This window comes from Sceloporus occidentalis, unplaced genomic scaffold, assembly GCF_023333645.1.
Source record: "Sceloporus occidentalis isolate IW3139 unplaced genomic scaffold, rSceOcc1.0.p SCAF_6, whole genome shotgun sequence".
Lineage (NCBI taxonomy): Eukaryota > Metazoa > Chordata > Lepidosauria > Squamata > Phrynosomatidae > Sceloporus > Sceloporus occidentalis.
In genome coordinates this window covers 91226318-91242238 of record NW_028316986.1, presented here as the reverse complement: position 1 = coordinate 91242238, position 15921 = coordinate 91226318, and the positions used below count along the sequence as shown (strand labels likewise).

The following is a 15921-nucleotide window of genomic DNA, read 5'->3' as shown; positions in this document are numbered from 1 at the left end:
TAGCAGAACCAAGTTGTCTCTGGTGCTGATTTGCCTACCGCTAATTGGTTAGTGTCTGTAGCATCTCAAACCCATCTGAATGAATTTGCAACTTTTAAAAAAGATGTTTACCACTATCCAACATCAGCTACTTAAGTAAACATTCATAACTATGGCTGCATCCTCAGAAATAAAGCAGTTTGACACCACTTTAACTGTCATGGCTCCATCCTATGGATCCTTGGACTTTTACTTTGATGCAACACCAGAGCTCTCTGACAGAAGGCTAAAATAGCTCACAAAACTACAAATCCCAGAATTCCATAGCATTGAGCCATGACAGTTAAAGCAGTGTCAAACAGATTATTTCTTCAGTAAGGATGTACCCTAAATAACATCTGGCCTGGCTCCCTCCAGCCCATTGTAATAACCAGCAGCCATATTGATTGAAGGAGGTCTATTCAGCTCTGGGCACAAGGAGGAGAATGTTTCTAGCTGCTCCCTGCCAGCAAGCAGGCAACAATGAGGTATCCTTCTTTGATTGTTACAGCCTTGCTCCCTGGCAGAAGGTGGCTAGAAACCAATGTTGCCAACAAGCCTTAAAGATATATCCCCGGAATGTTTTTCCAAAATCCACGGAATTCCCTAATATTTATTATTATTATTCAGTCAAAATCCCCAGAAAGAAATTAAATTCCCCAGATTCTGGAGAATTCCCAGGAAATTGGTAACACTGCTAGAAACATCCTTCACTCTGCATCCCAATTATTATCTTTAGTTGAGAAGCTTTGTCTGGAATGCTTCCTTGTGAGCCAAACTTCCTAGTGAAGTAAAGATGCAGTCACACATATTCACATTTATCCTGTTGTGTGGTTTGCCTTCAAGTAATTTCTGACTTATGGCGACCTTAAGGTGAACCTATCACAGCGGTTTCTTGGCATTTATCTTACACTTTTTTTAAAGAATATGCTTAGATGGTAGTCTTCCATCAGTGAACGCCTCTCCTTTGCTGTAATAATTTAATGTGGTTTCTGCTTCAGCCAACAGACTATATCTGTTACTGTGAGGCAGGTGTCTCAAGTAATTGCTTTTGGGAGTCATCAAAATGAAGAAAAATGTTAGTTGCTTAGTTGTTATTTTGTAATAAAAGTTGATATTTTTATTACCATGGGAGAGATGTACTTGCAGAATTTTCTGTCTCAGATTTGACAATAACTGTATAGGAACTATGCACTGTGACTTAAGGAAGGGGAAAGCCATTTGCTAACATGTCTCATGAACTAAAATGGCTGAGCTCAGCCAAGGGGTGCAGCTACAGGGGGCAAAATGAAGGTATTGCCCTCTACTAAGAATTCTGTCTGTCCCCTGCCATAACATTTGCCTTCAGTCTCTAAATTTACCATAGCTTAAAACTATAGTTGAACACTTAGAAATACAATTAAGACATCCTTTCCAAAGAAAAGGGACAGTCCGAGTTACCAAGGGAATGTGACACAGCAAAAATAATAATTCTACAGAACACAGGACACAATGCATCTCTGCAGTGCTAGAAACTTGGGGAATGCAGGAAAATTTGGGAAACAGAATCCTTATTTGGGGAGAATGCCTCACCCTGAGTGAGCCATGCCCTAAAGCAGCGGTTAGCAAAGTGTGACCTATGGACTTCATGTTCTTGAAAAAACAAGTATGCCCCAATTAATCAACTTTAGTAAGAGTATTCCCACAATGTATGGAGCTCCCTGGGCCTCCTACAGATGAAAAATATTTTTGCCATTTTTTGCAATTTTTTAAAATTACAAGTCTTCCCTCCATGATGCCTTCTAGAACAATTCCAATTTACAGTTTTTTGTGGTTTTTGGGGGCTATTCCAATTTATGGTCCAATTTATGCCCAGGAGAGTCCTTTTTCAAAATAGGAAGTAAACAGGAATCACTTATTGTTGTTTTTAAAAAAAGGCTTCTCTTGGGACTAAAACGGTTGAGGACGGCCTCCAAAACATGGCAAGAATTCACCTTATGTCCCCTAAAGGGCATTTGGGAGCATAAAACCTATTTTATTTTGTGGGAGCAGGTGCAGTGGAGGGTGTGTAGCCCTCCAAAGTCTCCTAGAGGGTCTACTGCACTCCCACCCCTTCCACAGTTGCACACAATTGTCCTAAAGTATGAATCATGTGGCCTTTCATATGCTGTTGGACTGCCAACTCCCAAGAAGATCTCTGCTGGTCTGTTGGGAGCACTATGGCCCCATTCACACTAGCATTTTCCTAACAAGTAGATCCGGGGAGATTCTATCAAGCAATACCAAAACAAAGTTCCCACTATGTCTACCCTGATCAAATCTCTCCATGGAAATGTAACTGATGAAGTTCACATTACCATTTGTATTGATTTAAAATGGATCTGCCATTTCGCTCATTCTCATTTTTTAAAAAAAAGTCAATCAAATGATGCAAATCTACATCCCACTGTGTGGGCGAACCCCCCTCCCCGATCAGCCTTGGAGGATGGCAGTGGCAAGACCCTCAGAACAGCCCTTACCTAGAAACTCTGGGATAGGTTAGTCTTCGAAGGAGTCACACTCTCTTAGCCAAGAAACCCCTGCAGATTTAAATGTGGGGTATACATGCAATATAATACATCTGTGAGAGCTTCATTTTGCATCACCTTGGGAGCAGATTCTGTTGTTGTTTTATTTCTTTGGAAATAGGGAAAAAATGACCCCTAACCCACAGCGCCACTGTTAGCTATATATATATATATATATATATATATATATATATATAAAATCTTGTGCACCTTTGTCATACTGATGACGTGAGTATTTAAAGGTGCAGTCTACTGTGGCCATGCATTAGCAAATATGTGCATAAGCTGTAAAATTTTTATTTTATTTTATTAAGTACACCATATAATTACGTTCCTAGGCGAACCCCCTTCCCTGGCTAGGGTGAGTTCTGAGAATCAGACATCAGTCCAGATAAGGGGACTAAATGTCACTGGCAGAAAAGAAAAAAAGCCAGACTGCGCTTTAAAGAGACCACTTTCCAAAGCGTGGGAAGTTTGAATCCACTGCATTTCTGGAGCTGTTTTTTTCACTCCCACAACCGAATGCCAGAGAGGGGAAAACAATGGAGTTTATCACATGGGAGGAATTTATCTTAATTGCGAATGAAAAGAAAGTGGGACTAGAACACATTCATGTGAATTCACTAGTTCAGCGATTTTACGTGAATTCGAATTGCGTTCAAACTGACTTCCCATTGTCTGAAAATAGCTTGCTATTGCCCGAAATTGTGTGTGATAGTTTATCACAAAATAATGTGAAACCCCATGATTGCATTTGGACTGACTTCCCATTTCCCAAAATTGTGTGTGGTCTATCACGCAATAACATTAAACCCCATGATTGCATTCAGAATGCCATTGGATTATACTTCCAATTTCCCTTGTCTGATAAACTCCAATAGTGCTTGGCTGGCAGGGAGAGAGCAAAGGGGTGGGCATGATCTGCCATCTGCACATTAACTCCTCCCTCCTCGATGCCCTGAATGGAATCGGGAGCAAGTTCCCATTGGCAGCACCCCAATAAAATCCTGTATTTTGGAAAAGAAATAAGGAAATTCCTGTTCCCAAAAGAACTGGGTTAAGAAGGATTTGCCCTGGCCCCCCTTGAATTCAGGGCGGGGGAAAAAACCCTTTTAAGTGAATGACCCCCTTTTAAACCGGTTTGCAAACCAGTTTATAATGTAGTGTGAGTGGCCCTAATGATTCCCCAATGTGACCTGCAACCACAGATATTGCACTTTTGCACTGTTGTTAAAAAAAAGCAGATCCCAGTTAATGAGACAATATAAGAAATGGGAAAAGTATTAAGCAAACATAAGAGAAAAATGATATCATGATGACACACAGGTACAAGAGGTGGGGGAGGATGAGCTAAGAGAAGCAGTTCAACAGTGAATACCTACTATTAATACCTACTCCAGCAAATACCCAACAGCGAACAGTCCATTCCACCAAATGCATTTGAGGAAGCAGACAAGTCTATGAAAGATCATGCTGCAAATTTCATTCTTTCAGTTAGTCTCAGAGGTGGTACAAGATCTCTTGACGTACTGATTCTACAGATTAAAATGACTATATCTTTGAATTCTACCTACTATGCAGTAATTCTTAAGTGATTTTATTAGCAAGGGCTCTCTGTTATTCCCTATATGAGCCCTTGACACAAAACTATAGTAGGGCTTCTTTCCTTTGTAGGTGTAGGAAAGATGGTTGTTTGCGAGAAATTATGCCTACCACAAAACTTATATGACAGTTTAATTTGCACAGGCCTGTGATGAAAAACTTTTTTCAATATTGTATAGGGGTTTAATGTATTTTTGGGTGATGAATTTAAAAAATACAATAAAAATGTCATATCACACACAGTTCTTTCACAAATTTGATACTTTTATCAATTCAGTTATTACCCAACTTTGATTAAGTGCAGATGCTGATGTTGCAGTGCAATTTGTTTTAGTGCTTTTGAACTGATTTTTGTGTTTCATGTTAGCAACTTAAAAGTCTTGTGAAAGTCCTAATGGACTTCAACCCCCTTCGTATTCTTTGCACCATAATTATTTGTAGGATGAATTCATTCTGTCATATATTAGAACAGAAGCTGTGAAAGAACTGTGCGTGATGAGGCAAATCTGAGATTATTTTTGGATTTAGAACACCAAATTCCTATAAAGCCAGCATACATTTTTTTTAAAAATTGTACAAACCTCAATTTTGTATTATTTCAGAAAACAAACTAAACAGGTCACAATTTGTGGAACAAACTAAACAGGTCACAATTTGTGGAATGAGCATTTGCCTTAATAAGATTGTGTGTGGTTTGGAAGGTAAAAGAAAAATGGGGAGATAAGGATCCAGAGCATGCATTTCACAGGAAAGTAGGAGAGCTGAAACACTGACACCAGCTGTGTTCCGAATACAGCAGAGGAACAGACATGCTTTTATATAGTGTACAAGAAACAGAACTCCAAGCAGCCATCTTCAACCAACACCATTTATTTAAATATAAATTTAAATTGCAAACCCAGCTCTTTCTTCCAGCCTTTGTTTGTTTCTCCCATCAGCCCAAAGTCCAGTGGCCTTTTTAAGGGGCAGCCCCCAATACTTGCTTTGGCCACAAAGGGACTTCAGGGGGCAAAGAGTTAACTGCTCAAATGGAATTAATTTGGTTAGTTCTAAGTGTATGAATGTGGAAACTAGGAAATGACAGTACAGTGAAGTCTGGCCTAGACACACTGTGTTGATTTCCAGAATGCATTGTAGGCATTTCAGATAAACTTAGTCTTTCTGGCTGATTATCACCAAAATGAGAAGTTGTTGTTTCCTATTTCTTTCAAAGCTTTGAGCCTAGTGGGATGGACCCTTCCACCTACATTCACTTAACCTATCGCCCACCCTGAGCCAATTTGTCAAGTATCTTATCAGATAAATGGCTGTCATCCAAGACCGCTATAGAGGCAAATGCAAATAAATCAGATACCCACTTTTTGCCAGTGTCAGCAGGCAGCTGTATCCTAATGAATTAGGCTTCATTCTTCCACTGAGATTCCTTCACACGAAACCTGCTCAGAAATACAACTTTCTGTCATTGTACTTTCTGCATATGGCTTGATTATGAAATGCTTTGTTTATTAAGCAGTATGTCCCCAGAGCCAGCGTGGTGTAGTGGTTGAGTTTTGAACTATAACTCTGGAAATCAGGTTTCAATTCCCCACTTGGCCATGGAAACCCACTGGGTGGCCTTGCCCAAATAAAACTCTTTCAGCCTCTTAACAAATCTTGCCAAGAAATCCCCAAAACAGATTCACATTTAGAGTTGCTGTAAGTTGGAAATGTCTTGAAGGCACCCAACAACTACAGAAACAGCAATAATGTCCCCAGAAGAACTGTTATGGTATGATGCTTTGTGTGTTGGACTACAACTCTGGAGACCAGGGTCTGAATCCCTGCCCAGCCATGGAAACCAACTGGGTCACAATAGACAAGTCACATACTCTCAGATTCAGAAAATCCCATGATAGGTTTGCCTTAGGATCTTTGTAAGTCAGAAATAACTTGAAGGCATACAACAACAACATCCCCAGAACAACTACCAGCCCACACGTCTTTAGATGTGAGGTTTTGCAAAATTCATTTTTTAAACTTTGGGAAATGGTTGGTGTGGATGTTATATAACTGGATTTCAGCAAAGCATCTGGTAAAGTCCCATAACATTTTTTGAGTAGCAAACTGATGAAATGTGGAGTAGAGGGGAACACTATCATATGAATCCATAATTGGCTGAAAAATCACACTCAAAGAGTACACTTCAAATTGGACTGCACAATGACTGCATTTCAAACTAAAAGTATGTCCTAAGGCTATTACTTTTCAATATTTTTGTCAATGACTTAGATGAAGAGCTGAAGGGGATCCTTATCAAATTTACAAATTATACAAAACTGAGAACAATGGCTAACACATTGGAAGGCAGGAACAGAATGCAAAAGACCTAGATAAAGTAGTTACTGTAATTTTGTGGGTACACATAACAGGGCTTTCTCTGCAGCAGTGGCTCAACTATGGAAGTTAGGCTGTTCCCAGTGGCGTCCTTGCACTGGGTGTTACCCAGTTTGTGTGTGTGTGTGTGGGGGGGGGGCTTCTGAGGGACAGAGTTTCTGGGGCAGTGTGTGTGCCCTCCCTCATGCCAACCCATCCTTTTCCTGCTGAAGAAAAGAATAGGGGGATGCAGGGGGAGCACAGGGAAGGCGCAGAGCATGGGAGCATGCATGGAGATGGCACAGGGGGGAATGTGGGGGGAGGACTCAACTAAGTGTCCACTTCTGAGTGTCTCCCGGTGCAGCCCACATCAACACACACCACAGTGATCCCACTGGCTGGCTCCATCTCTTTTAACGTTCTCGCAAGCAGTCAAAACAGTGCTGTTCTGTACAGTATTTAGTGTTTGAAATTGCTGTTATGAGTGTTTAAAACTGGATCCTAGGATTATTTTTAGACTGCTTTTGGGAGTTTTTAAAGAGTACTTTAATGTGTTTTTAAAATGTTGTATCTCGATATTGTTTTATTTGGTGTTTATTTGTTCATTGCCTTGGAAGCCCTTGTGGGCTGGGGTGCAATATAAAAACACTAAATAGTAATAATAATAATAATAATAATAATAATAATAATAATATAGTAAAAAATTGGGGGGTTAATAAAATGAAATTCCATAGAGCCTATTGCAAAATTCTACATTTAGGCCATAAAAACCAAATACACAGGTATTGGATGTGGGGTACATGGCTCACCAGTACTACATGGAAAAAGGACCTTGGGAATATTGTTGATCATAAATTGAACATGATGCAGAAGTACAATGCTGCAATAAAGAAGGTGAATGCTATTTTAGCCTACATTAATTGTAGGACACTTTCCAAGTTGAGGGAAGTAATAGTCTTACTATGTAATGCACTGGTTAGGCCCCATCTGGGCACCTCATTTTAAGAAGAATATAGACAAGTTAGAGCAGGTTCATAAGATGGCCCGTGTCCATTGCCATGATTGTTTCCCATACAGTGTGTCAGCAATCTGTGTATGGAACAGATGAGTGGTAAAGTGTGAATGAAATTACAAAAGTTACTCTTCCCAGTTACAATAAATATGTAAAAACACAACTAAGCTGTTCCATATATAAGTCTCTTGAGATGAACAGAAAGTGGACAATACACACTGAGCTTATAGTTTTGCAAATAAAATCCTGCTAAAGGCATGATATATTGAAATTTAAATTTTATTTTCATTGGGTAATTATCACTAGAGAATCTTGGAGGGAAGATGGAAGAAAGGCAATGAAACAATCAACTTGTTGGGGATACATAGAAGATAAAAACAGAGGGAGACCATGCCAACCCAAACAAAGAAAAGCTCCAAAGGGGGATGGGGTTGCTGGAGGTAGGTTCACCACCCAGGTTTTCACCAAAGAAGCAGTTCCACCAGCTGAGTGGGACATACTAACATGGAACGGCACAGGTCAATCAGGTGGTCATGGATGTACCTAGCAAAACCTGCAACGATAGCAGCTGGGAAAACTGCCGCTATATTCATAGGCTGCGTATACTCCCAGTCTTCTGAATATTACTCTTCAGAAGAGTCTACCTGAGTTGGGATCACTTAAGTATTTTTCCTTTAAAAATACTGTATGTGATCAAAAAGGAAAGGTAGTGATGAATAGCTGAAAAAATCAAATAAGGGGAAATATATTTACTTTTCTGAACAGGGAAACTGAAATGTGCTCTATCATCATAGCTGGTCCATGTATTTTCTCAAGCACATTTTCAGAAAAGTACTCATGAAGTTTACTGGCATTAAGGAAAATGTCAACCTGTATAGGATATATCGGTCACTAGGCAGTTGGGGGATCTGAATCCCAAGAGCTACAAAATGGGGCAGAAATTGTTCCTGCTGTTATGGGGTGATCCCCACCCTCTTCCTAGTTCAGAAAGAAGCTGGGGCTGTTTAGCCACTGTGTTGACAAGGCACCTGGACTACCATGGCATCCTAGGTAACACTAGAACTTGGAAGAACAAGTTTTGGGAACTACAACATCCGTAATCTCTCAGAAAACAAGCTCTAGGCCAAATACACAATCTCCTACCACCCTGTCCAGCTCCAGACGTGGAAGGGCCAACAGGAGCAGAGATATTTTTTGGCAACTAGATTTATCATACTTTCTTTTCCTTCCAAAGAAACCTATTTCAGGGTTTTGGCAGACATCAATACTGTAGAATCAAATTAAGTTTATAGTATTACTGTCATTTACATGAACTAGCAAATTGAGAGCATGGGGACCATACACAGTGAGGAGTAAGATTGGACTGAGGACTACCTCCTGCATTACATCTTATTGCTCCATAATGTATACCTACTAAACTTGAATGGTTTCCAGTATTCATTGCCTTTTCTTGTTGCTTATTATCCCAGATGGATGAAGCTCAGTCACTTGGGGGCTGCTGTACTGATAGGTTTTGTTTCTTAAGGAGCAAATAGAGGAGCTTATCTCATTAACAATTAAGCCATCTTACCTCTTCCACCTTGAATTCACGATCTGGGATGCCCCTGGATGCTATCATACCTAAATCACAGCCTATCTAGCTGGGATGTCACCATCCAGATGCATCTTGTGTCAAAGCCTTATTCAGCCAGTACTTTTTTAAAGTCAGGGAGCTTCTGACTTCAAAAATTGGCCGGCTGAGTGAGGCTACGACCTAGGATGTATCCGAGCGGTGGCATCCTGGACAGATAGGTGGCGATTTAGGTGTGGTAGCATCCAGGGGCATCTTGGTTCCTGAATTCAGACTGGAAGAGGTATGCCAGCTTATTTGTAAATGGGATAAGCTCCAGAAAAAATAATAAAAACAGCTTAAGGATTCCATCTGACTGACTGAAATAAAGACTACTGATTACAAACATTTTTTCTTTTATGCCTATATAATATGCCATAAAACATACATTTTTTCTTCACATCTGCTAAAGAAGCTGTAGCCCTTTGGCAGAGCACTGAGAAAACAGGACATCTGCATGGTCTTTAAAGGCATAATAGAGAGAGATTTATTTTGGACGTAATACTAAATAAAGCTCAGTACTACAGAAATCCATGTTGATGGGTCTCGGAGTACTCTCCTCTCTTCTGCTCCAGCTTGCCCATGAGGAGGAGCTTTCATCTGGGTTTCAACTGTGGTTTATTGAAACAATCAACAATCCAACTGGTTTCAGATTTTAGCTTGCTTGAATAAACCACACATTAGATTGAAACAATCCTTCATTCAGACACTGTGAAAATTGCTGTTTCCAGTCTTCTCACAGTTGCACACAGGAATGCGAAAGAAGTGTTTAAGGGGGCCTGTTCAAGTACCACAAAACCATGGTTTAGCCCGGAGTGTGTAACTGGATGGTTTGGGGACCAATTTGACACCGCAGGACCTCCCACAGACCTCATTGGGGATTAGTGTGCAAAAAGTTTCTTTTTAATCTTACCCAGAAATGACTGGAGGTTAACAGAACCTAAGTTCTAACAGTGGGTTTTCTGAGGTTTGGGGATTGTTTTAAAAGGGAAAGGGCTGCAATTGTTTAAAGACCACAGGGGGAGGAATCGCTTTTTGTCTTCTACCCAGTTTCTTTTTCTCATCTAGGGGACAGCAAGAAAGGCCTTGGAGTTAGTCACATGGTGCCTCCCCACTTAGCACAAGTTCCAAACTGCGCCACACTATTTTATTCTCAGATCCTGCCACTTTGGTCACCTACTCTAAAAAAATAATGCAAGAAGTTTCCCCAGTTCATGGAGCTAAAATATGAAGCATGTGTTGTGCAAGTATAAGGTCTTGCACATACAGGGATCCTCACTGTTTTTAAAGGGTTTGGCAGGCAAGTGCAGAAAATAATTGCTTGTACAGAGTTGGACACATGGTGCTGAACAGATTAGTCACCTCAATACCAACTCAGTTCCTTATGTTTTAAATATCTAAAATATTTGTTCACCCAGATTTCTGTTACTGAATGTCTTATACCATTTCTAAGATTTTTACTATCAGTTTCCTAGTAAGGAGGGGATCTTTCAGAGGTCTGTGCTTAAAATGTGCAAAAACATTTCTTTCCTGTATAGTGTCCACTGACCAAAGGGGCCTCTACAAAATGCAAGAAAGCTAATTATGAGTATGTATATGAGTGCAGTGGCAACAATTCTCAGTGTTCTGTCATCATATCCTCCAAAAAAACAAAAACAAAAAACAAAACCCAGGTCGTCTAGCTTTGTTTGCATTCACCACCACTCTAGTAGAATTGTTCATGGATTTCTTTGTTGGGCAGTTCTATTGTTGATTCTATCAGCTGATCCTGCCGTCGATCCATCCAGCAAAGATTATTCTTTCTGTGATTTCTGGAAAATACAGAATATTTCTGATTATTATTATTATTATTAAAATAATAAAAAATAATAAAACTTCTATTTATATCCTGCTTTTTGTTAAAAACAATCAAAGCGGCTTACAAGAGTTAAAATACATCCATATATACAAAATATCCCCCCCTAAAAGACAATTAAACAATATAGAATTTTAAATTACATAACAATTAAAACCAATACAAGTGGCAGAATCATAATATATGTGGGGGGGGAGCAATCACCACATTTATCGAAAAAATGATTTGCATTTCTGTCTCTTTAGGTAGTGGAAGGAATCCCCTTATGGAGTAACAAAGATATAAGTATAAATTACACATTGTAATTCCCTCGTTTGGTTGTTGTGCTAGTTAGAATTCCCTACCAACTGAGCAACAACCAAAATCTCCCTCCCAAATCCCCACTTTTTCTTTGCTACTCCCTCCTCCACCCCATTCCATGGTCATTTCCTGGCTGACGGATAGTGGAGGGAGTGGAAAAACAGCATCTGCCTATTTTTGTGTAGCTAGATGCACAGTGACAGGCATCATCCATGACTTTCCCAGGATCCTCCAGAGATCCTCCAAACTGAATGGAATTTAGCATAAATGAATTCTACACTTGTCAAATATGACTGGGCCACCAGTGTGATTATGAACAATTATTTTACAATATATTAAAGGTACAAAGAAGGTTCACTTATGCTCCATAGTATGCTTTACTGAGCAAAAACCAAAATCTGAGCTTTTAACAAAAGATTTGGAAAGCAACGTTTTCATATGTGGAAGTGAAATAAACTAAGCAAAATATAATGGATAGACTCACATAACTGGAAACATGACACCAGTTTGTGTGATTTAAACTTTGTATTTTTGTGGAATTCAGATTCCTTTTACTCTGGAGTTTATCAGACAAGGGAAAATGGAAGTATAATCCAATGGCAATCTGAACGCAATCATGGGGTTTAACGTTATTGCGTGATAGACTACCACATGCAATTTCAGGCAATGTCAAGCTGTTTTGGGGCAATGAGAAGTCAGTTTGAACGCAATTTGAATTCACGTATATTCGCTGAACTAGCAAATTCACGTGAATGCATCCTGGCCCCACTTTCTTTTCATTCGAAATTAAGAGAAATTCCTCCCGTGTGATAAACTCGTTTCTGCAGAAAACCCTCAGCATGTGATGGGCAGGCATACCTATTTTTTGAAGGTAAGGTCTTAAGCTGCCAGAAGACTAATATTGGGTTACATCTGCTTAGCTGTATTAATATATGAATCTGTAGGAATTAGCAACAGAACATATAGTCAAGTACACTTTTGGCAAAAGCAGTTGTATATGTGTTGTACCATACAAACTGTTGCTCAGTGTTCTGCTCTTCAACCCATTTGAGGTTAGGGCTTAACAGTTGACAAAAGTTTATTATCCTACCTTTGTATAAAAAGTATAGTAACCAGTAAGACCAAACAATCATTAGAACTTCTCTGCATCTACCAAAGTAAATACAGTACATACATTGCTGTTACAACAATGCCATTATTTTGTAAACATTTTCAAGATTCTGTTTTAAACAATATCTTTGGCTTAAAGCTCATGGAATAGGGGCCCCATTCTGGAAGAGAATTTATAATAATGAGGCCACAATGGAAGAGGTCCTGCTTCATCATTTGTTTTAGCAATGGAGCTGTGAAGGGGGGAGCTGGGCAAGCCTAGTTGGTGCCAGTCAATAGTAGCTCAGGGAATGCAAAGAGAGAGAAAGGATACAAAAACGAGGGTTTCTCTGATAGATGGCACATAAATGAAAGATGATGGACTATAAAGTAAGGAAAGGATTGCAGAAAGACGGGAAAGATTGTGGGGAAACAGAGAAAAGCTGAAAGAGATATGATGGTCAGTTAGGGAGAAGAACTGAATCGGTTTGGGGAGCTGAGAATGATTAATAGTCTAGGCTTTAATGTATGATCTAATTGTGTATTAATCAACTTCTACTCATTTGTTCTTTTTAACAACTATTCTTATTAAGTTTTGATAGAGAGTCTGGGCAACCACAGTGAAGCAACTGTACAACATGTCCTCTGGTCTGTATAGGGATCATATTGAAGCCCAGGTACCTGATTTATGGAGGGATCTTGAGGGGGGCAAGGTGAGTGACAGGAGCCCAAGGATTTGGAACTGAAGTGTCAGCCCAGTGAGGGGACCTGTCACAGATACTCATATGGCTTTGAAACCAGGAAGAATATAAAACGGCCAGAAACTGTGTCAGTTCTTCATTCTTTTCCCATACTGCAAAAATGTTGGTTACCACAAGATGGCACAATTTTCCTGTTTAAAGGAATAATTTCAACAATTTACCTAAGAAAACATCCAACCCAATCTTTAACCTATAATCTCAAATCACAACAGGAGCCTATAACCTGCAAGTTTACCATATCTGAATAACTCCATGCCTACAGTGATATACTAATACTGTGTTAATAGCATAACTTTGTAGGATTGCATTTAATGCTTACTGTTTTGCCAGTTTAAGAGATATCTGCTCTAAGGAGCATCCTTTTGTCTCAGGTATAAAGATGATGACAAAAGCCAACGATGCTAGGCTCATTAGTGCATAAATGAAATACATCCATGGTAATCCAATTAAATCTATGAAATAAAAAAAAAAAACCTGTCAGTGTCAGGTAGTTGATCATTGTTGCTCTCATGCCAGAAATCTGAGATACACAATACACAATTGCCACAATTTTATTAGTTTATTAAAATGAATAAAGACATAGATAAACAAGAAAATAATCAATATGTTCCACAAGTTTCGCTCCTAAAGCCAGTGTATTCATGTGCATGCACATAAGCAGACACATACATAATTTTAAAAGTTTCCATTCTTCCACACATCACATTTTCTTCCCATTAGGATGTCTGCTGTACAGCTTTTAGTGACAAACACTTATGGGAATGTGAAGTTGAAGGCTTTCACTGAAGATGTCAGCCACAGCTGCTTGCAAAATGTCAGGAATAAACTCTTCGAGAACATGGCATCATAGCCCAAAAAACCTACAAAAATCCAATGGGAATGTATTGCAGGAAATGGTGCACTGAAGGAACATAGTTACCAACACATCTCCAGTTAACAAAACCTCTGACAAAGCCTTTTTACATATGCTCAAATCCCCTCCTCAATTCCTTTCTAGTTAGAAATTTTTAGTAGCACTGGCATGGGGGAGGATTTAAAAATAATAATTTAAAAACTTCCAGACAGCAGAAGTTTGAAAGGTGCCTCTTTCTGTAAGCTGTTTCACATTTTAGTGGCTATGGCATGTAATGTTTGAACAAAAAAAAAAAAAAAAAAACATTTATATAGTTTATGATGCAAATTTAACAAAAACTTACCAAGCAACAATTTGGCAGTCTCAGGTTTATTAGGTGAACATTATGGGCCTGTAGCACAGTCATGCTAAAATATCACTTGAAGTCTCTGAAGAGGCTAGCTTGAAAGATTACTTGAAAAGGCTAGTTTGATTTGGCTCCAAGTTATCTTGTTTGTTTGTCAAGGGAAGACAGTTGCCAGGTTTATCAGCTCTCAAAGGGGCCTGGGGTACCCTATTCCTAAATGGAAAGTCACCCACACACACACACACACACACAAGCACACCAAACACATTTTTTAAGATGCAGGGCGCACATTTTTGTTGCAGTGGTGCCTGATGGTTCCCACATCACAGGGGTGGCAAATCTTTTCTGGGTTCTCAATTGAACTTTAGAAGAACTATTTAAAATGCTGGACCTATGTGGGAGATCGGGTTCAGCAACCTGGATGGCTCCTTTAAAGTCTGGACTAAACCTCTGAGTGAGTTCACCATCCCACTGACCTGAACACCACCAGCCACCATTGTCCTGTAGGTTCTAGGATTCCAAGAAATACAAATGGCCAGTGCCAGGACTGATCCCATTTAATGTAAGCAGACTCTTCTCCACCTGAAAGCATCTTGCTAATGTAATGGTTATCTGGGGCAGGAAGAGTTAGTGAGGAATCACCCTAGACTGAAGTAGGTTTCTCTGTTATAGTTTTCATTCTGAGTGATTCCAAGAATGCTAAAAATAACACAAGAGTGATATATAAGCTATGAATCTACTGGGACCCAATATGCTGAACCCTTCCCAGATTCTTGAAATTCTATTCAGACGCTGCCAGCAGCTGGTTTTATTTCTTCCTTTTTAGTTTAATACAGGCCGCCAGCAAAAAGGTCTGTTATACTCACCCACAACCCTAATATGCTTACCTGTCATAGTCAAGAAAGTTGATGAGATTAGGAGGTTAACACCCCAGTTTACGCTGGAAGTTAGAGACATTGCTCTTCCTCTGATCCCACCAGGAAATATTTCACTTAATACCAGCCAGGACACTGAAATTTAAACATAAACATTAAAATGTTTATTTTTTCAACAGTGTTAATTAACAGTCATCTAGTCCACATACTTCCAGATTGAACTCATGTCTTTATGCTCCACAGTAAGCTGACTGGCCCACTATACCATGGGTGCTGGAAGTGACAGCCTCATCAGAAGCTGTGAGATCTTCAGAACTAGTTGTGGAATAGTAACTGTACATTTTGTGTCTAAAGAATGGTATTTTATCCCTTAATAACTATCAGTTCCAAAGCTCCTCCTCTTCCCAACAAATGTCTATATGCTTTAGTCCTGAATAAAACACTGGATTATCCTACAGGGTTTTTATAGACCACAATAAATCCCCACAACAAATGATAAAAAATAATAACAAAGGGCTATTTTGCAGAGCTGGCATATCCTTTAATCCCTCTGCCACCGCTCTGTCTCTTGCACTATATTTACAACAAAGATTTGCCTGAGTTGTCAGGGTAGTTTTGACTTTTATTTTATTTTGTTTACAATATCTAGTTGTTGATATTGTTTTTAAATAAGACCTAAGTGAGAAACCTCTGTTTTTACCTC

The 15921-nt window shown here is 39.4% G+C and overlaps 1 protein-coding gene across 2 annotated transcripts in view; it reads right to left on the bottom strand.

The window, feature by feature from the left end:
* Nucleotides 1-9338: 9338 nt before the first annotated feature.
* Nucleotides 9339-15921, bottom strand: part of SLC2A12 (solute carrier family 2 member 12) — a 29223-nt gene continuing 22640 nt past the window's right edge. The window contains exons 3-5 of one of the 2 annotated variants that reach the window (XM_089528467.1): nt 15231-15353; nt 13464-13596; nt 9339-10950 (exon numbers count right to left, since the gene is read on the bottom strand). In XM_089528467.1, the coding sequence (XP_089384593.1) occupies nt 10845-10950; nt 13464-13596; nt 15231-15353 (362 nt within the window). In that variant the 3' untranslated portion in view covers nt 9339-10844. The remainder of the gene's footprint in view (nt 10951-13463; nt 13597-15230; nt 15354-15921) is intronic. The other variant, XM_089528468.1, reaches the window with a different exon arrangement.